At 38.2% G+C, this 22202-nt stretch overlaps 1 protein-coding gene across 1 annotated transcript in view; it reads left to right on the top strand.

Annotated features, from left to right (window-relative positions):
• Positions 1-22202, top strand: part of GABRA5 (gamma-aminobutyric acid type A receptor subunit alpha5) — an 82866-nt gene that overhangs the window by 38239 nt on the left and 22425 nt on the right. Inside the window, exon 7 of the mRNA XM_055326508.1 lies at positions 17306-17388. Coding sequence (XP_055182483.1) covers positions 17306-17388 — 83 coding nt within the window. The remainder of the gene's footprint in view (positions 1-17305; positions 17389-22202) is intronic.

The raw sequence follows: 22202 nt of genomic DNA on the forward strand, positions 1-22202 counted from the left end.
CTGATTATAGTATATTTTTCCCTAAATAATGTCCTATAAATTCTGGAGGTTTTCTTCATTCCTTTTCATTCTTTTTTGTTTTAAACTTCTTCGACTGGATAATTTCAGTTGAACTATCTTCTAACTCACTGATAGTCTGTTTTGCTTGATAATCTGCTGTTGTAACTTTCCATTGAATTCTTAAGTAGTCATTGTCTTCTTCAGCGCCAGTGATACTGTTTTTGATTCCTCCTCCCCATATCTTTGCTGATCTCCTTATTATGATCTTATATTACTTCCCTAAAGTTGTTATTTATCTGTGTTCTCCTGTACCTCTCAGGATATGTTTAGAACAATTATTTTGATTTCTTTGTTGGACAACTCTGGGATCTCCATTTCTTTGGGGCCAGTTACAAAGAGTTCCTTTGGTGGAGTCATATTTCACTGATTCTTTATGACTCAGTAACCTTGAATGGGTGTCTGCACATTTGACGAAGAACCTCTTTCAAACATTCTGGATTGACTTTTGCCTGCTGGTAGGGGCACACCAGATGGTGATATTACCCTGAGTCTAATGGTATAGGTTACCAAATCCAGAGCATGTGGTAGGCATGATGGGGGGTATTATGTCTCTTCACTTCAGGCACTGGGTTCCACGGCACCAACAACTTTGTGGCCCTTGGCAAGCACTGCAGCAAGCAGCCTGTAATGGCCATTGGGTCCTCAGCAATATCTCCATGGGCTGTGGCAAGGGACCAGAGCAGATGGCTGTGGTGGCTACAGTCAGTGGTGTGCACACTCGGAGTCAGCTGCAGGTATGTAGTGACAGGGCTGGTTGCATGTAGTGGTGGGAGCCAGGACAAGCAGCAAGGCCTGGGGCCAATTGAGGTCTCCCTGGCAGCATGGGAGTCCTGGCTGTCTGTGTGCACTACCATTGCTGGGTTATACCATAGGCACATGGGAGTTGGAGACAGGACAGGGAGCAGGTGGGGGGCATGCTCATGCACAGCCAGAAAGGCTAGTTAAAGTTCCTGGGCGGGGGCACAGTGGGGAGGGATGCAGGCAGCTGGCATCAGTGAATATGAATACCTGTGGGGCAACTGCCAGCAGAATCTGCAGGGGTTCCGCGGTGTCTGGGCTACTCTGTGATTTCTTTGGCAGTAAAATCTGCTGGGTTTGTTGGTAGAGCAGACTACTATGAACTGCTCTTTCTTCTGCTGTGTGGCCACCACTGGCAGCCCCTGTGTTTATTCCTTGTTCTTCCCCACCTATTTTACTTATGCTTTTGCTTTGCCAGTCTTGGTTGGGTCTAACTGAAGCAGGAACTTAGTGTGGTGCCTCCAAAGGCTGGGAAAGCTGGTCACTCACTCAGCTCTTCCTTTCCTGGTGGGGGTACACTTTCTACTTGGGGAGTCTCCTCTTGGTTCTGAGTTTCGGGGGTGGGATGATGGAGCAAAGTGAAGCTGTCTTCCTTTGCTTTCTGTGTGGTTATCCACTGACTTTTTGTTCCATTGTGTTGCTAAAGTTTCTTAAGTGGACTCCAGTTCTCTAACAAAGCTGTTTTTGTTCGTGGAGAGCTAAGTGTTGATCTTTGTGGGGCTACAGATGATGGGCTCTTCTAAGTTGCCATTTCAGTGATATCACTTGCCTATAATATTTTAATTGGGGTGATCTTTTTTGAAAAGCAGTTTAAAAATATGAATAACCAAATAAACTATAAATATTTTTAATAAATATTTAAAGGAAAATAGTAAACATTGCTAATCTAATTTGCATTACTGAAATTATTTTTGTTTAAAATTGATCTAATTTTTTTCCATAATGCTTTCAGCAATATTAATAAGGTCAATAAATATGCACTATTAAATATAAGCCTAGGAAATGTTATTTTCTGTTAGCATTGAGACACAGAGAAGAAAAAGAACATAGGAAAATAGTAAGAGGGGCCCTTTAGGCTGAAGGTAAGGCCAGAAAGACTCTTTTTCACTTTGCAGTTGTAGCTAGAAGGATGAGGCAGCATTGGGTAGGTAAGAAAAGTGGTGTGAGTAGATGTACAGAGCTCAATATTTTTAAGGAAACAAGGGGAAGCTAATGTGGGGAGTGAGGTCCATTCTAATGCACTGGGGACGTCTGTTGTGATTTAAGCTTAGGAATATGCTGCCTTGTGAAAAAATATGGCTTAAAGGAATCAGGCTTCCAAATGGCATCAAGGAGCTGTTATGGACTGCTTGCCATATCCAGGTAGGAGATGACAACTCTGCCAGAGGCAGAAGCTGTGGATGGGGGAAAAAAAAATGGGCAGAGTCATTTTGGAGGGAGAATTGACAGAATTTGTTGATAGAATTGAAATGGAATGATGTATGAGAAGTGTCAAATGTGATTCCTAGATCTGTCTTGCAGAAGTTGTACTGTTCCTCAAGAAAATGATTTAAGGGAATGAATGAATGGGAACAGTTGAAGGTCATTGGGCTTTCTTGAGAAGGTCAGAGAAAGGTTGAATTCTGTCTTAAATAACTTGAGCTTGTGTAGCCTCTGAGACACAAAGTGAAGATATGTAGTGCAGACAAAATGCAGTCAAACTAGAGGTTTTATATTTGGCTCTCAGCATACTGCTAAGCCCTTTCCGTGAATGTGGAGCAGCAGAGACCACGCTCTGGGCAGCCGGCAGTCAGTGCGCTGGTGCTCGAGCTTAGGGATGGCAGACAGACGTGAACCTTTCTTGGAGGCTGCTGGGTGGTGTCCACTGTGCTGGTGTTCACCTGCCCCTGGTGTGCTGTCAGGCCCCAGGCATTCAAGCTATGCTTTGCTTACCTGAATAACTGAAAATTGGAGATGCTTCTGAAGAACATACTCCTTCCCCCTCTCTGCTCTGCTTTCTTGCTTCACAGCTATGCTAGTGAGACTATCCTTACTGAACATATCAGTGCCAAAGCTGGAGCAATGTGTAGGCACATTTGCCAAGGGGTGGGAGTGAGGGGATAGGCCTTAATCTCCCAAATGAAAGTATATTATTAAACAGGGAGAGGCGAGGCAAGACAGATTTGTTTGGACTGATCTCTCAGGGTGTTAAATAACTAGGCAGTGACCCCAGGAGCTGACCCATGGTCTGACTGCTTCCTTGTCTGACCCTTCACTTTCATTTTCTCTGCACTTGCTCTATCCCTTCATTGATTTAAAATTCCTTGAAAACCTGTGCTTGGAACACCATCCGTAGAACTTGGATAAAACCGAGATGGAGGCTGGCAAATTTGAGAATACAGCAGTGAGTGAGGGGCAGAGGCGTGACATTGCATGTGGGCGGCAGAGGGGGAGGGTTCACAGAAGTGATACCTGAGCTAAGTCTTGAGGAGGTGTGGCAGTTGGGGTGAGCAGTGGAGTTGCAAGGGCATTCCAGGCATAGGAGCAAACATGTACAAAAATGTGAAAGTAGCAGTCAGAAGGAAGTAGTTAAGAACTATGTGCTGCAGCAGGAATAAGACCTGAGTGATGGACAGGGACTGATTCAAAGGATCCCTGTATTCAGGGCTAGTTACTTTAGCTTTGGGCTGTGGGAAGTTTTAGGGCAAGAATCAGAACCTTTCCTGACCACCCACATAGGCCACACATCTACTTTCCTTCTCAGATATCCAGGAGTAGTAGGAATCACTGTTCCATTTAACAGGGGAGGATGTTGTGAGGTCAGAGGCCACATCAAAGCTACCAGATGAGAAAGTCCTGCCCCATACCGCAGGAGGACTAAACACCATGTCCAGCAAGTACAGCATTCACTTGGGGGAAAAAATCAAAATAAAAAAGACTTCTGGAAGGGATCCATGTCTCCATGTAATGAGTACGATTCTCTCTGAATACTTGGACCATGTAAGGAAAGGTTAGCCATGTGCCTGGAGCAGAAGTCTTGTTCATCAGATGGGCTGGCAGTGGTCTGGATCTGCCACTTCACCAGGCGATGCCATCTCTCAGAGTCTCACTTCCCATCAGGAAGATTGGAATAGTCTCTGTAGCATGCACCCAAGTTGGAAGATCATCAATGAGATGGCACAAGCAAGGCTCCTGGCACAATGCCCCCATGGGCTGCAGCCTCACACAGGAGGTACTTCTGTCTACACCCCCATTATACACCTGAAAATATGTGTTTTCTCACATCTTCGACTGTTGCACTTTCTTTGTCACCTATTTATAATAGTTGGCCAAAGGCTGGCAAAGATCTCCTCCCAGTCACACCCAGTTTCCTCAGTTTCCCTTTTTCTTTTGTCTTCACCTCTTGGCCTCCAGAACACTAGGACACTGAAGCATATGTTGGTCTTCCCTGCATGAGCCTTTGTTTTCCTATAATGTCCATTCACCAGTGGCATTCCTTTCCTCACTCACTAGGAAAGATGCTAAAACATGTCATCCACGGCCACTCAAGCTGTGTTGTATGCTCTCTTGAAAGGAGGTTGAGCATATATATTGCCTTATTTATGTGGTTGAACTGAGACTTGACTGCATGGATCTAGAGAGAATAGGGTTCCTTTAGCCTCACCCTTGGGTTTCTTCTCTGAACATTCATTTGCTTCGGTGGGTCCAAGTACGGTCTACTTACCTAGATGCTCTAAAACACAGTCAAGCCCTGATTATGACCTATGTCATATATTATGTCCTATAGGATAGGACACCATCTCCTCATGCACATTCTGCAAAAGTTTGAAACTCATCCCAGTGTTCTCAAATTGTGACTGTGTCCCTAGTTCTTTGTTAACCAGCTGGTTTTGTGTACCATTGTCTAATTTTAATTATTTCTCTACCATACTTCACTGGCCCTTCTGGGGGACACCATCTACCCAGCTAGTATGGTGCAAACCAGTCATGCCACTTGTAGGGCATCCACTATGTACTGGGACATGGCTGACACATTGAGGAGCTTTGTACTGCTTTTTTTTTTGTTTATCACATTGCTATAAATAATGCACCATTTCTAAGTTGATGACTTTTCTGAATAGCCTTGAGCTCAGGAATTTAAAGAAAAGTGAGAGAAATCTGAAACCTTTCCTGATTCACAGAAACTCCAGATAGTCTAGAATACTTGTTTGGCTTTGTGGGAATGATGGACTGTCACAGAATGAGTTGCTATAGATTCCACATATAAGTGAAATCATATAGTATTTGTCTTTTTCTGTCTAACTTATTTCACTTAGCACAGTACCCTCTGGATTCATCCATGTTGTCACAAATGGCAAGATTTCATCTTTCTTTTATGACTGAGTAATTAATATTCCATTTTACATATATACCACTATTATTTTTTCATTAAAAAAATTTTAAAAACACACAAATGAACAAACAAAATAGAAATAGACTCTAAATACAGAGAACAAACCAGTGGTTGCCAGATGGGAGGTGGGTGAGGGGATGGGGAAAATAGATAAAGAGGATTAAGAGATACAAATTTCCAGTCATAGAATAAATGAATCACAGACATAAAAAGTACAGCATAGGGAATAAAATCAATAATATTGTAATAGCTTTGTATGGTAACAAATGGTAATTACATTCATTGTGGTGAGCATTTCATAAGGTAGAGAATTGTTGAATCATTATACATCTGAAACTAACAAAACATTGTATGTCAACTATATTCAATAAAACAAGGAGGTTACCATAGTAGAAAATAGAGCATTTTGAAATGTGAAGTATGAAAAAGAGATTGAGAGTCAATCCATAGTCATGGAAATTGAGAGCAATGGCACTGATTGGCAGTTCTAAATGGAAAAACCACTGTCAAGTCTCTAAGTATGGAAAATGAGATGCTTTCTGCTCAGTGAATAAAGACCAACAGAAGATTCAGCACAAATCCTTGCATTATGGAAGATGCAGGCTGCCACTCTGATGTAGCTGCCCTTGGGTCAGTCTTCTCAGGGTCACTTAGTACATCAAGTGTCCTCCTATGCTCCTATACATCAAGTGTCCTCCTATGCACCTACCTGTTGCAAAACCATCCTTTCTATTATCTCCCCAAAAGAAGGATGGGGTGTCATCATTTGAAAGATTCCAGATTGTTAAAACATGTCAAATAATACTCTAAAACTGGCTAAATTTTTCCATTCATTATCTATAGCATTCAGAAATCTGGAAGAAAAGATTCAGAAATTGAAAACAGCATTATCTGTAGTGTGGTAGACTGCCACTGGGGTTGGGGACTCTGAGGGTTTCACATTACTACTTAGCATGCCCTATTCCCCAGGACCTCTTAGTAAGCCCAGTAAGCTATTGTTTTTTCTGTTCTTTATATAATTTATACCATCTTTAAAATTTCTTTCCTTAAATTAGTTTTAGGTTTAATTAGCTTTTTTTTATAGTTTCTTAACATATGAAATTAAGTTGTTTCTTCCTTTTTAAAATGTAGGTATTTATAGCTCTAAATTTCAATCTAGGGACTACTTTTGTTGCATCCTGTACATTTTGGTATGCTGTGTTTTTCATTTCCGTTCATTTCAAAGTTATTTTCTGATTTCTCTTGTGGTTTAGATTCATTTGTTACTTAGGAATGTGGTTTAATATCCACATGTTTATTAAGTTTTCATTTTTCTTTCTGTTACTGATTTTTAGTTTTATTCCATTGTGGTCAGAGGAGATACTTAGTATCATTTCAGTATTTAAATTTATTGAAACTTTTTTTGTGGATGAACACACAGTCTATCCTGGATAACGTTCCATGTGCCCTTAAAAAATGTATATTCTGCTGTTGTTGGATGGTTCTGTATATGGCTGTTTGTTGGAGTGTTCTGTATACAGTTGTTTGGTCTGATTGCTTTTCAGTGTCTTCTGTTTAAGTCTTTTATTTTCTGATTAATATTCTGTCCAATTTTTTTAGCCATTATTGAAAGTGAGGTATTGAAGTGAGGTTCATGTATGTATAATTTCTATATATTCTTGATAGCTTGAGCCTTTTATTATTATATAGTGTCCTTTTTTGTCTCTTAAAACAAATTTTGTCTTAAGTTCTCTTTTGGTTATGGTTTGAATATATTGTCTTTTTCAGTCTTTTCACTTCAACTTCCTGTGTTTTTGGAACTAAAGTGAATCTGTTGTAGACAGCATAGTTCATATTCCTTTATTGATTCTATTAGTCTCTGCCTGTTAATTGAAGTTTTATTCCATTTATATTTAGTATAATTACTGACAAGAAAAGACTTTGCCTTTTTTCTATTTGCTTACTATATATCTTATTTCTTTTCTGTTCCTTATTTTTCCATTAGTACCTTTTTGTGTGTTCCATTAATTTTTTTTCCTAGTGTACCATTTCAATTCCATCTCCTTTCTCTTACTGTATATATTTGTAGTTATTTTCCAAGTGTTTACTATGGGGATTTAAATTAACATCTAAATTCATGACAATCAAGTTTGAATTAATACTGGCTTAGTTTCAGTGGTATATAAAAATTTTGCTTGCATAGCTCTGTTCCCTTACATTGTTATTGTCACAAATTACATCATTTTACTTAGTGTGGCCAGTAACATTAATTGATAATTCTCATCTTATTCATTTGTCTTTTAAATAATATAGGGTAAGAGAGGGATTATAAACCAAAAATATAATAATACTGGCATTTATATTTTTGTATGTTATTAAAATCTGGAACACTTCCCAAAAAATGAAAATTCTCAGTCTTTGCAGATAAGTTTTGTTTGTGTTGGGGTGCTCCTTCCATGCTTAGCCAGGCAGTTTATAACTTCCATAGCTTTCATGTCCTGCTTTTGCAGTGCCTTTAGCTCAGCTGGAGATGAGAACTTAGTCTTCTTGGGTCTTTTCTGAACATGCATCCAGTCCTGGACATGCACATATTTTTCTAGATTCTCTGGAGTGTTCAGCCCTTACTTCTCCAAGTATCTCTTTCCTTAGGCTCTCATTCCTGGACTTTTCAGTCTGTCTATTGTTTGCCCCCACTGTATATGTTGCCCCATGGCTGTGGTGAATATATTTGTGCTTAAATGTTTTGAACAAATGGTCCCTTAGAGGACATCTGAGTCTTGGAAAACTCTGAGTCATTTGAAACTAAAGCAAACCCTGAGTCAGTCCTTCAGGGACCTACCTTCAGCTCCCGCAGAATCCTACAGTAGGGATGTGGGCTGCTATTTTCAAAGTCACTGCAGAACTATGAAATGGGGGCTAGTAACAGGGTAAGTTCAAATGCTACAGAACTTGCTCACTGGGATTCAGGTATTTTTTTTTCTTCATTAAGCATTCTCCTGGCTGTTGTTAAGTTCTTATTATATTCCAGTTTTCTTTAAAAAAAAAAAAGAGAAAGAGAAAGAGATGATGTGACAATTTTTTGTCAATTTTTTCATTGCTTTTGTGTGCGTTCCCTAATTCACCACTTTTTCTGATGTCTCCTTTACTTCTTCCCTAGCATTTTTAAAGTATCTATTATGTGTCAGACATTGCATTACATATTTATATTCAGGACTTAAAATGGCACTGTAAAATAAGCTGTATAATCCCCTTTAGAAGACATTTCAGGCCCAGGAATGTTGAGAGCCTGAGATGAGAGTTTTAAAGCAGGGTCTGTTTGATTCTACTACCTTTTCTGTCTGCTTCCTCCTGCATTACAGTATTGATTATTTTATGCTTTATGATTAAAGACACACTTGAATTTCATTTTGAGAAAGGAACTTTCTTGCATATTTGTGCTGTTCCTTTTTTGCTGCATTCTTTTTTTATTGTTCAGGCTTGTCTTTATTTTCCTACTTTTGATCTAGTAAGAATTGTGCTGGCCATGTGAATACATATAAAAATTTAACAAAATACTTCCACTCTCAAGTTAATCATTAGAATGCCTTCCTGAGAAACATGAGTATTAATAGATATAGCCATGTTAATCAAAATAGATCAATAGTTTATGTCCCCTTTTGATACAAAATGTGCTAACTTTGCAAAATTATCACACATACACTAACTTTCTCGACATAAATGAGTATTGCTTCCAATAGCTGAAGAGGGATGCAAAGTTCATAGAGAACTTGTAGCCAGCATAATTCCAATGGTTGGTCTCATGTACATTTTTATTATGAGTACAATATGAATAAATTAGCCTTCAACTGACTAAAATTGAAATTACTGACTAAAATTGAGTTACTGAAATCTGTAACTCAAGCTTGAAGTAAGTCGTAGAATTTGCCTCCATTGCTGAAAAGAAGATACTCATTATGTTCATAACAGATTTTTTTAAAGCATGGAACTCTACAATTGTATGAATCAGAACATTCATCATTTTAGTATATTCTTATTGGAACTTTCACATAGTTTCCTAAGTTCTGCTTTTTACCATGTTGCCCATCACTGAATTTAAATTTTATTACATTTTAAGCAGATCACTGCACCCTTTATTCTTTTAGCTCTCCATTGGCTACTCCTCATTCCAATATCTCACTAACCCTTGAAGAACTTGGTATCTCATCTATTCTTGATCATAGGCAAAACCACTGCCTATGATTTCAGTAGGGCCATTAGTGTTAGGGTGATGCTCCTTTAGGAGGTTGGCTAACCAGGACGAGCACAACAGCCAGGTCCTGAAAGCAATGAGGCTTTCAGTTCTGGTCTGAACCAAACACAATGCCAGTAGATCTACAACTACCACAGAAGGGATCAGTACATATACTATAGTTAATAAAAAGGGAGAGGAATGGATGAGCCTGGCAATGACCTTGGATTCCAACATGCACTGTTTCAAAAAGTTTAAATTCAAAAAGTTCAGTTTTTAGGTAGTTGACTGAATTTTAGAATACATTTTTCCTCAAAACATTATTATAAATTGTATTTAGGTTCCCAAGAACTGGTATACCCTAACTAACCAATAGTATGCATAGCACATCATGTTAGTGATGTTTTATAAGATGAAAGATGCTTTCTTGCATTCTTTTATTAAATGAAAAGGTTTGAAGTTTTTTTCTGAATTCAGGCATACAAGGGAGAAATCTCGGGTGGAGGAGGGTTTTAGCATCAGGAACATATCAAAGGGGAAGGAGAAGTAGGGCTATGTGTATTCCTAGCACCAGTGACTTATTAAAAAATGTATATATAATTTATATTTGTATATATAATATATTTACATATTTGTATTAATAATGTCAATTCTCTGTAACTGAATGCATGAATAAACTTCTCTCCATTCGCCAGTCTAGAGGTGAGTCAAATATAGGAAGAGGAGGCATATACCCCTCAGGGCTGGGCTTCCTTTTGACATCCCTCACAGTAGAAAAGATGCTCCTCACATGCAGTGTGAATCTACAGTTACATCAACAATGAGGATGACTTGCCATAGAGCAAGGAGGGCAAGGAGAATTATCCAGCAGCATCCCTACTGGAGGGTTGAAGGAGCCCTTCACAACTCCATACAGGTGGGAATAAGCCAGTGGCATCACAGCGAGGCTACAATACAATAAAGATGCTGCCTACAGGAATGCCAGGTGAACAGTGCCAGCAGCTTTGCTCTATCTCAAAACCCTTCAGCCTTTCAGATGGGAGCTGCTATGGTAAATATAAGTTATCTACATTAAGCATTCATCTGTTCTTTACAAGGACTCATAGGGCTAGAAAAGTATCAAGACCAAATTAAGCCTTATTTCTTTCCCATAACACCAATCGATAGATGCTATGTTAATATTTAATTCTAAGAGTCCCCCCAAAATTTCATATATTGCCTGAGCGCTATTGTAGGAACTTTACAGAAAGGTTATGTTTCCACTGAGTAAATGTAGCTGAGGCATGGTGTATAGCTCAAAAACTGACCAAGCCAGGATACTTTGCACGAGATGCTATTTCATTATCAAGTTCTGAATTTTTATTGTAGCAAACACTTTGTGAGCTGTTTATAAATTTGCTAATATTACTACATTTCTTAACTTTGGAAAATGATTTCAAAATATACATGGGGCTGCTCTTCAGCATTCTAACAATTGGCCATTTGATTAGTAATATGATTTTTTAAGGGAAACTCCTGAATTAGTTTCCTATTGCTGCTGTAACAAGTTACCACAAATGTAGTGACTTAAGACAACATACGTTTATTACTCACTGCTCTGGAGATTAGAAGCGTGAAGCAAATCTAACATGGCTAATATCAAACTTTTGGCAAGACTGGGTCCCTTTTAAATTCTCTAAGGAAGAATATTTCCTTGCTTTTTCCAGCTTCTTAGAGGATGTGTGCATTCCTTGGCTCCTGGCCCTGAACTACTTCTTACATCACTACATCTCTTTCTCTGAGCCTGACACTCCTGTTTTCTTCTTATAAGTAGCCTTGTGATTATATTGGGCTCACCCAGATAACCCAGGATAATCTTCCCATCTCAAGAATCTTAATCCTGTTCCCCCGAAAAGTTCCTTTTGCTGTGGTAGATAAGAAGGACTAGGATATGACTATCTTTGGAGGTTGTTATTTTGCCTACCACAATCTGTCTTCTGGTCCTCCTCAAAACTCCTGTCTGTCCCACATGCAAAATATATTAACCCCATCCCAATATCTCCAGTTTCACAACTCATTACAGCATTGAATTAAAGTCCATAATTTTAACCAAATCTCGGCAGCTCGAAAGTTCCAAATACCATTATTGGAGTTATCTAAATCAGCTATGCCAGATGATCGGGGGGTGTGATCTACCCTGAGGCACAATACCTTCCCATCTGTGAATTTGTGGAACTCAAGAAACAAGTTTCTGCTCCCCAGATCAAATGGTAGGACAGACGTATAACAGTTACAGATATTCCCATATGAAAGGGGGGAAATGTCAGGAAAAAATGAAGCATTATTCCCTCTTTCTGTCCTTTTCAGTTCAAACTGGCAGTGTTTCTCCTGGTATAAAATTCTCAAAAGTTTTGTAGGTCTCTTATGTGTGTCTCAAGAATTCACACTACTAGACTTAGAGGCTCCTAGTTAAATCTTTCATGGATAATCTAATCTTTATTCCTGTCTTTTGCTTACACGGTTGAGGGGACCCATGAGTCACATACCTAATCTCAAAGAGTCTACTGTGTAACTGAATATTCTGACCTTTTGATATTTTGAGTCATTAGCAAAAGGCTGTCCAACCCATGTCTTTATTTTAAAGGCGTTTTTTCCCCCCTGACAATTAATCTTCTAATTATAGCATCTTTTGCAACCTGGATAGACTGAGAATTTCCCAAATCATCAAGTCTCCTGGTCCCTTTTTGTTGGTGGTTATTCCCTCATTCTATCTTTTTCTTCTTCTCACACTTTACTACAAGCAACAGGAAGAAAAAAGGCCACAACTACAACACTTTGTTTGGAAATCTCATCTAAGTATCCAATTTCATCATTGTATCAGTTGCGTAAAGCCCCTGGAATTCTTTCTGGATTCTCTAGGAGGGAATCTGTTCCTTGTCTCTTCCAACCTTCTAGGAGCCACCTGCATTCCTGAGTTTCATGGCCACATTACTCTGATCTCTACTTCTGTCATCACATCTCCTTTTAGACCCTGAGTCTCCTCCTCTCTCTCATAACACTTGTGACTATACTGGGCCCATCTGAGTAAACCAGGATAATCTTTCCTATCCCAAGGGCCTTAATTTAATCACATCTATAAAGCTCCTTTGTCATTTAAAGTAACATATCTATGGGTTTGGGACTGTGGGGAGTTAGGACATGAGCATCTTTGTAGGACTATTTTTCTGCCTGCCACCAGTACACCTCCTACTGCACTAGTGCAGTATTTTCATGTAAGTGAAGAAGGCTCAAATCTGAAGAAATTATTGAGTAGACATCTGGAGACTAAGCCCCTTTTCACACTTATCAACTTTTTTTTTTTTCAGAGAGTAAAAGCAATTGTTATTTTCTTTCTTTTTCAAATGGGAAACTAGACCAGAGAAGTTAGGCAGTTTTACAAAGGTTACACAGTTAGTTAATGGCAAAGCTACTTTAGATTTGGCTGTTTTAACCATCTTAAAGTGCTTTTTAATGTGAGCTGCCCCTGGTCAAGCAGGGAGCTCTCTAGTGAGTTTAGGATCCTAAACCCTTAATTAGGATAATATAAATCCAAGTTGAAGCAAATAGTTTATCTCACAAAGTGCCCCTTCCCACCCTAAAAATAAAATGTTGTTGAAAATTGGGACATATGTTTCAATGAGTTAATGCTTAAATGTCTTAACAGAACTGGGAAGCAAAATTGAAATTCAACCTCTGGGAAAAAAGTACTAGATTATTGGTTCTACTAGTAATTCAGTAAAGTTTTTCCATAAGGCACATTTCTTAACCTTTTGGGTTTCATTTCCTTCATCTGGAAAGTGAAAGTTTCTAGTAGGTGTCCTGACTGGCTCCTTGGAGCTATGACAATCTATTATTCTTTAGAGTGCTTTGATCTCAATTCTATGTGAAGGAGGTTGGTTATATATCGAGGCATTCTGCATTTCAGGGACTCCATGAATGGAAGTCTTCCTCTTATCTAGAGATATTTTTGAGTATTATAAAGGCATAAGCCATTTTGGAAATGTTTGAAGAGATCAAAAATTTAAAGTTCTTTGCCTACTGAGGCTGAAACATTTGCTATTAGGGGATTTAGCTGAATAATACATTCATCCTTTAGAAGACATTATCATAGATGTATATTTTTCCAGGATTTGGAACTATACTTCTAAGGAGGCCTTTTAAAATGGAGGAACAGTCCATGAGGCTTTACTGATAGTACTTATTGAGATGGTAATTGTAGAATTACTATCTTTCTTTGTGTGTTTTTGCTGGAATTATTCTTTCTTTAAACATATTCTTCTTTTTAGATCCAGCTAAATTCTGTCCAATGGTCTCTGCCTACCATCACTAAACTCTCTGCTCCTCCAGCTATATGCTGAAAGCAAACTCATTGGTATACAATTCTTATCATCTTTAAATATCAGTGTATTTGGTTTCAGAAGTAACCAGCTCTCAGCACCAAACAAACAGAATAAAGGAGAACATGAGATGAACTGAGTAAGAAAGAGATGAGACCACCATGGCAGAAAGGAAGACTTTTAATCCTTGTTATAAATACATGATGTTGGCCAAGAAAGAAGGAAGACATGAGGAAAAGGGAAAAAAGCCAGGAGTGAGCACTGTGCCCATGGTGGGAGGTTAAGTCTCCCTGAGGGGATCTTCTCTGACAAGTAGGGGCAAATGATAGAAATGCCAGGTGGTGGTGCCTCCAGGGGCCATGGAGATGGAAGCAAAGTACCACCATAAAGCAGAGAGGGAGGAGGGATTAACCATGATTCACCACACTGCCAAGGACTCAGACAACACATCTGGCTTCAAGTCAGCCTCCAGGCCTGGTGGGCAATAGTAATGTTTCCTGGGGGACAAAAGCTCAGTTATGTGAGCTGGCAGATATGGCTATGTCTAGAGAGAAGATTCTGCTGTGGAGAGACCATCTCCACATCATTCTGATGATGAGACTAGGGCCCGTAAAGTTGTCAACATTTGGGGGTGGGGGGCAACTTGAAGACTGCAGAGCTGGGTCTACTGGTTCAAATGTGTCGTACCTGTGGCTGGGCTAAGACAGTCAGGATCACCTGAAGCAGCCCTGCTCACACCCTACCTCCCACTGCTCCCACTGACTGAGCCCAGGGTCTTCCTTACACCAGCATCCATAACCTGTCTGAACAGAGGCTATAGACCAGCACAGAATCCCCAATTCAAAACAGGTCTCCTCTAAGTTCCTACAGCATTGTTATGTTGTGTGCTTATTCTCATATTTATTGCTTTATACTTGGCATTACAGCTCTATATATACTTCCTATCATCCCACTAAAAATTTGCGTCTGAAGAAAATTCTAGATTACCTGAGTTCATTGTGAGTTTATCTTTTAAAACATATTTGACTCCTTTAAATGTTCTGTCCCACTATTTGCTTTACTTTAAAAATGTCTTAAATTGGGGCAGCCAGGGTGGCCCAGCTGTTTAGCGCTGCCTTCGGCCCAGGGTATGATTCTGGAGACCCAGGATTGAGTCCCACGTTGGGCTCCCTGCATGGAGCCTGCCTCTGCCTGTGTCTCTGCTTCTCTCTCTCTGTGTCTCTCATGAATAAATAAATAAAATTTTTTTAAAAAGTCTTAAATTTGCTAACAGCCAGATACAGTTAGCATTATTTTCTTATGTGTTGGCTAAATGCTCTCTTCACAGGCATTTTAAGTCATAATTTCCTTAATTCTAATAAGTAAGTATTCAACTTATCCACTTCATAGTCTCTAATAATAGCTCTTTTACATAGTTTATGTTATGTTGGAGAGATCCTTTCATGTAAACAATCTAAAAGTCTAACAATAGCTAATTGGTTTAATATATGCATTATTTTGTTATTATTATACATTATTTAATATTAAACATATGTACACGTGTGTATATATAATATATACATGTAATGTATGTATATATATAAACACATAGCCCACACATCTGTATCCTAGAATTAAATATTCATGTTTTAGAGTCGTCGTTATATAGAGATTTTCACATGGGAAGTACCCTATTCCTAATGTTAGGCATAAAAAAGACTGAATTTTACATATATTTTACAAAAAAAATACATATACATGTATACATATACATGTCAAAAAAAACCCTGAACAAAATTTACCAGGTGAAATTATGTTAATTGATATCTATTTGTAGTTTTCTCCTTCCAATTCCTCTGTACATTTCCACATTCTTCTATGAACATATACTGTGTGTCATTTTAAATACCATATCCCTGCCCGAATGTGAAACTCTGGTGCTGTGTTCTAGTCCATGTGATTCACACCTTTTGAGCATTACTCCATCCTTGGGGGAATGACCTCTCAAGCCACTGGCTTGAGACTGACTCATATGTTTGTGTCATTCATTATTTAGAGAATACATACATTAGCTACTCTGTAATCATCAAATGTGAATTCTGTGCCCAATTTAATAGCAAAAGGTTAATCTGTTGTAACAGGAGGAAGTAGTTAAGGCAAAAATGAATGTTTTTACATTTTTATTCTCACCCTGAGCACATAGAAAGATCCAGACTCAATATAAGAGGGAAGGACCAATAGTGCTAATATCATGTCAAATTATTATTTGTCTAAAAATATAAATATAACAGTTATTTAAAGGTGAATGTTTTATGAGTTCATTCTGGGTAATTTAATTTCATTTTAAATAGTAGATTAAGAAACTTAAAGAAACAGAAGATTAACGCATTAAGGAAATTTAGTGAAATTTACCTAATTAGTGAAGTTTGTAGCGAAATAAAAGCACAACAGTGTGGCCACTTTGGAAGTGTAGAGAACCCATTACCACTTGGTGTGTGGTGGATGTGCCATTAGGGAACCAGTGCAGTTGAGGGCCTAGAATCAAATGACGACTTTCTGACGTAATAGCTCCACATCCTTGTCCTGATCCTTTAATGTCTATGCATCACTTTCCTGACTTCTAAATTCAGATATTAATAGCAACAAATCTTACAATGCTACTCTGATTAGACGCATTAGTGCAGCTAAAGCACTTAACACAGTGCCTGGCATAGACCTGGTGGATATTATTATGACCATTGCTGTTTGAGTCATTGATGACAGTGGTAGTAGATAGTAGTATTATTATCTGGAAGACAAGGCTTGGATTAAAAACAATTAGGCTGTACAGAAGATTGCTGTCATAATACAATTTCACCTTCTCTACAGTGTCATGTCATCAGTCCAGTATACAGTAATTGTAGCCAGCTTCTGGTCAAGATTTTCACTGAGCATTTATGTTGCACATTTATATTTTTTGAGCTTATAAACAATTATAGAAAATCAATATATTTTCAGCCTTTTTAAAGGAAGTTTTTTAGATTACTTTGGATAAGGGATGGGAAACAAAGAATAAATCATTTTTAAAGCCATCTGAAATTGCTTTACAAGTGGTAATGTATGTATAGACACACAGACCAAGATACAGAACTGACCAGATTTGACTTAAGCCTTATTTTTAAATGATATCATCTTCAATGCAAACCTATATAATTTGATGGGACAGTTTAGACAATTTTATGAAAGATGGTAATTAAAATAATAAGTGAAGTACTTAACATGGTTTTATGGAACATGGTGGCTGCTCAGTAAATAGCCAGAATTGGTAAGTCATTTAAAGGTCTGCATCTCGAGATGCCTGGGTGGCTCAGTGGTTGAGTGTCTGCCTTCAGCTCAGGATGTGATCCCGGGTCCATGGATCAAGTCCCGCATTGGGTTCCCAATGGGGGAGCCTGCTTCTTCCTCTGCCTATGTCTCTGCCTCTCTCTCTGTCTCTTTCATGAATAAATAAATAAAATCTTTTAAAAATAAAGGTTTGCATCTCTTACTTTTCAGCTTGACCATCTCCGCAGAGTGCCCAATGCAACTTGAGGACTTCCCGATGGATGCCCATGCTTGCCCTCTGAAATTTGGCAGCTGTAAGTTATTTTCACAAGTAAGAACCATGGATATACTTTTGGGGTTATTTCCACATTTATTCAGAATTTAGGTTCCATATGTGAAATGGATAGCAGTCTACTTGAGAAGACTCCAATGCTGTGGATTTCTTATACACTTGTCCTCACAGACTAGTTTCCTTATCTGCGACTGAGAGAATATGAGTAGAGGCATAAACCATCTAGAATTTGATCCTGGCGAAGTGTTTCCAGACCTTCACCTGACACTTCTTTCTTGTATTCAATTCTCAGATTGCAGGTTGCCTTCTCCAAGGTGCCAATCTTCAAGACCCAGTTTCTAGTACCCAGCCAGTATCTTTTTTTATTGCATTATAGTCATTGCTGTATTAACTCCCTTCTTCTAAATGTTCCATGAGAGCAATGACATTATCATATTCACCCTCACTACTGACCCTGTACACATATTGGGAAACATGAACATCTCTCTGATTCTAGTAGAAAGTCTTGAATTCTAGCCATCCCAGACAGTGGAGTGAGGACACTGGCCCCAAAGTATGCCTACAGCCTCATCCTCACTTCTGAGATATTGGGAGGCAGGGTTAGAACCAAACTGTTCCATTCTTTCTTTATGCTATCATTTGTGCTCATGCTATGTGAAGTTTTCATTTTTGAAAGCAGAAGAATGTGCTCTTTTGGGATCCCTGGGTGGCGCAGCGGTTTGGCGCCTGCCTTTGGCCCAGGGCGCGATCCTGGAGACCCGGGATCGAATCCCACGTCGGGCTCCGTGCATGGAGCCTGCTTCTCCCTCTGCCTGTGTCTCTGCCTCTCTCTCTCTCTCTGTGACTATCATAAATAAATAAAAAAAAAATAAAAAAAAAGAATGTGCTCTTTGAGACTGAGCAGCAGACTTGTATTAATGTACTACATTTTTTATAATCGATAAACCAATATTGTTAAATTATTATTAATCAAGGTTCATAGTTTATGTTAGGGTTGACTCTTGTGTTGTATATTCTATAGGTTTTGATTAGTATATACACCATTATATTATCATGCAAAGCTGTTTCATTGCCCTTAGAATCCTTTGTACTCCACTGATTCACCCTCCCTTCCCTCAGTCCCTAATAACTACTGATCTTTTGACTATATCCATAGATTTCCTTCTCCGGAATGTCATATTTGGGATATAGGATTTGGGATCCTGTAGTATGCAGCCTTGTCAGATTTCTACTTTTACTGCTTTAACTTACCTTAAATGTGCTCAGAACACTTATATTAGCAGACAGTTGGACTAAATCATCTAACACAAAGCCTATTTTATAATAAAGTATTGAATATCTCATGCAGTTTATTGAATACTGTATAAAAATTAAAAATGGAGTGATTGCATGGGCATAGAATGGTTGCAAATGTGTCAGTTGTTTACCCTTGTAATCACCTGGTTGATTGGGAGCTGTGGGTCACTGCTACAGCCCAGAACCACATATTGCTAGTTTGGGAAAAGATCACAACTCAAAATTTGAAGTACAGTTGCTACTAAGTGCATATTGTTTTTGTACCACCATGATGAAAAATCTTTAGTCAAACCATCTTAAATTGGGAACTGTGTATATTTTTATATAGCTTTTTTAGTTGTTGCTGTAGTTGTTTACATACAGTTGACCCTTGAACAACATGATAGAGGCACCAACTTCCCATACAGTTGAAAATTCATGTATAACTTTTGACTCTCCAAAACTTAATTACTAATACCCTACTGTTGACTGAAAACCTTACCTATAACCTAAACAGTCAAATTACACATATTTTATACGTTCTAGGTATTATATACTGTATTCTTACAATAAAGTAAGCCAGGGAAAAGAAAATATTACTATGCAAATCATAAAGAAGAGAAAATGCATTCACGGTATTGTATTTTACTTATTGAAAAAAATTCATGTATTAGTGGACCTGTCTGTTCATACCCATGTTGTTAAGGGTTAACTGTATACATAACTTATCACAATTTATTAGTGTCTTCATTTTACCAGACCAACTGAAAAACAAAAACCTTACCTCACTTTAAATATGCTTACCTTCCCATAATTATGATACAGTTGTCTTAAAGATGTTTTTTGTACAGTTAGAAACATATCAGAGTGTTGTCTTTATTTGAACCATCAAACTTAGTTCTACAAACTCAAAATAAGAAAGAAATCTGTTATATTTATCCATATTTTTACTTACTGTCTTCTTTTTAAATTCTTAATGCTCCAAGATATTTTATAATAAAGTAATAAAAATAATAATGTGATAACATATTTTATAATAAAGCTTATCTTATAACTGCTTAGAAAACTTCCTTTAGCCATTTTTTAGGATAGACTACTGGCAATAAATTATCTTTGTTTTTCTTCATCTGAAAATGTTTTGATTTTTCCCTTCCTTCCTGATAGATATTTTCACCAGATATAATATTCTGTCCTGATAGTTCTTTGGCACTTGAAAAATGTGCTACTTTATTCATGCTTCCTTGTTTTCTGATGAGAAATTTGATGCCATTCAAATAATCTTTCCCTTATAGGTAAGATGTCATTTTTTTCTTTGGCTTTTTTTTTCTTTGTCTTTAGTTTTCAGAAGTTTATTATTTGTATTGGTGTAGATTACTTTGAGTTTATCCCGCATGGGCCTTGCTAATAAGCTTCTTGAATCTACAGATTTTTGCCAAATTTAGAAGTTTGAGCAATTATTTCTTTGAATACATTTTCTCCTTCATCTTCTTTCTCTTCTCTTTTCCTGATTCCAATGTCATGAATATTAGATCTTTTTTTATATTCCCATAAGTTCTGAAGCTCTTTTCATTTTCTCCTGTTTTTTCCATTTTTCATATTATTTAATTTCTGTTGTTTTATCTTTGAACTTACTGATTCTTTCCTTTTTCTCCTCCATCCTGCTTATGAACTCATGTATTGAGCTTTGTATTATGGTTATTGTATTTTTCAATCCTGTGAAGGTTAATTTACGTGTCATCTTGACTGGGCCATGGCATGCCCAGATACTTGGTAAAATATTCTTCTAGGAGATGTCTGTTAGGATACTTTTGGATAAGATTAGCATTTAAATTAATAGACTGTGGCAAGCAGATTGCCTTTTCTAATGTGGGTGGGTCTCATTCAATTAGTTGAAGTCCTGAACAAAACAAAAAGTTGACCTTCCTATGATAAGAGGAAACTCCTCTTGCCTGACTGCCTTGGCCAGGACCATTGGTCTTTTCCTGCCTTTGAATCAAACTGAAACATCAGCTCTTGGGTCTCTGGCCAGCCAGTTCTCAGACTGGAACTCACCATCAGCTTTTCCCGGGTTTCCAGCTTTCTGATTGAAGGACTTCTCAGCATCCATTTTCACATGAGCCAATTCCTCATAATATTTTTTAAAAGATTTTATTTATTTATTCATGAGAGACACACACAGAGAGAGAGAGAGAGACAGAGACACAGGCAGGGGGAGAAGCAGGCTCCACGCAGGAAACCCAACATGGGACTCGAACCTGGGTCTCCAAGATCAAGCCCTGGACTGAAGGTGGCGCTAAACCGCTGAGCCACCTGAGCTGCCCTCTATATATATTTAAGCGTATCTATCTATGTTCTATTGATTCTGTTTCTCTGGAGACTAACACATATACTGGTTCTGAGAAGTGGGTGCTGCTGTAACAAATACTTAAAAGTGTGGATGTTTCCTAAAAAAATAAAGTATGTAAGTGCCCTTAGAACTGGATAATGGGTAAAGACTGGAGAGAATTGTGGTGCATGATAGAAAAAGGAAATATTGCTGTCAAGGGACTTGGTGATTGTGGTAAGAGCTCAGAAGGAAAAAAGGAGATCTGGAGAGAAAGCTTTAATTTTCCCAGAGAATCCACAAATAATCATGAACAGAATTCTGATAGATATATGGTGTGAAAGGTCTTCTGGTGAGGTCACAGCAGAAATGAAGGACAAGATATAAGAAACTGGAGGAAAGGCAATCCTTGTTTATAAATTGAATGAATTGTGTTCAAAACAATTGGTTAAATTGTGTTCCAGTGTTTTGTGGATGGTAGAACTTGTAAGCAATGAAATCAGATATTTTGTTGAGATGTCTAAGCAAAGTGTTGAGTTCCTCATAACTGCTTCTAGTAAAATATGAGAAGCAAGAGATGAATGAGAGAAAAAACTATTAAGCAAAAAGGAACTAGAACTTAAATATTTGGAAAATCTTTAGCCTGCCCTATTGTGAAAAATAAGGAAGCTTATTATGGAGAGAACACCAAGGGTGTGAATGGACAATGACTTCATAAAATTAACACTCATTAATGTTGATCAGCCATTTAAACAGAAACCAGGAAAAATGACTGCTAAGGCAATTCAGAGATCATAAGGGCTGCCAGTACCATTATAGGCCTCAGTATCAAAGAGCAGAACTGCCAGCCCAGCAGAGTTGTGTGGGCAGGGTCCTTACAGACAGCCTTGGCAGCAGCACCCCACAGAGCAATTGGGGTGATGCTGCCACCCCACTGGGCCTGGAGGACAAAGCATTGAATCAAAGAGGAAGATTCTCAGGCCTTAAGAACGTGCCTTGCTAGATTTGGGACTTGCTTGAGACTCATCACCCCTGTCCTTCTGATTTCTCTTTTGGAATTGGAATGTCTGCCCTCTGTCTATCCCGCTATTTGAAAGCACATAATTTGTTTGGTTTCACAAGTTAACAGCTGAAGAAGAATTTTACCTTAGGATGAATGGAGTCTCACCCATATCTGATTTAGATGATATTTAGATGAGACTTTGTACTTTAGATGTTGGAATTGATGCTGAAATGAA

Source organism: Nyctereutes procyonoides, unplaced genomic scaffold (assembly GCF_905146905.1).
Source record: "Nyctereutes procyonoides isolate TBG_1078 unplaced genomic scaffold, NYPRO_anot_genome, whole genome shotgun sequence".
Lineage (NCBI taxonomy): Eukaryota > Metazoa > Chordata > Mammalia > Carnivora > Canidae > Nyctereutes > Nyctereutes procyonoides.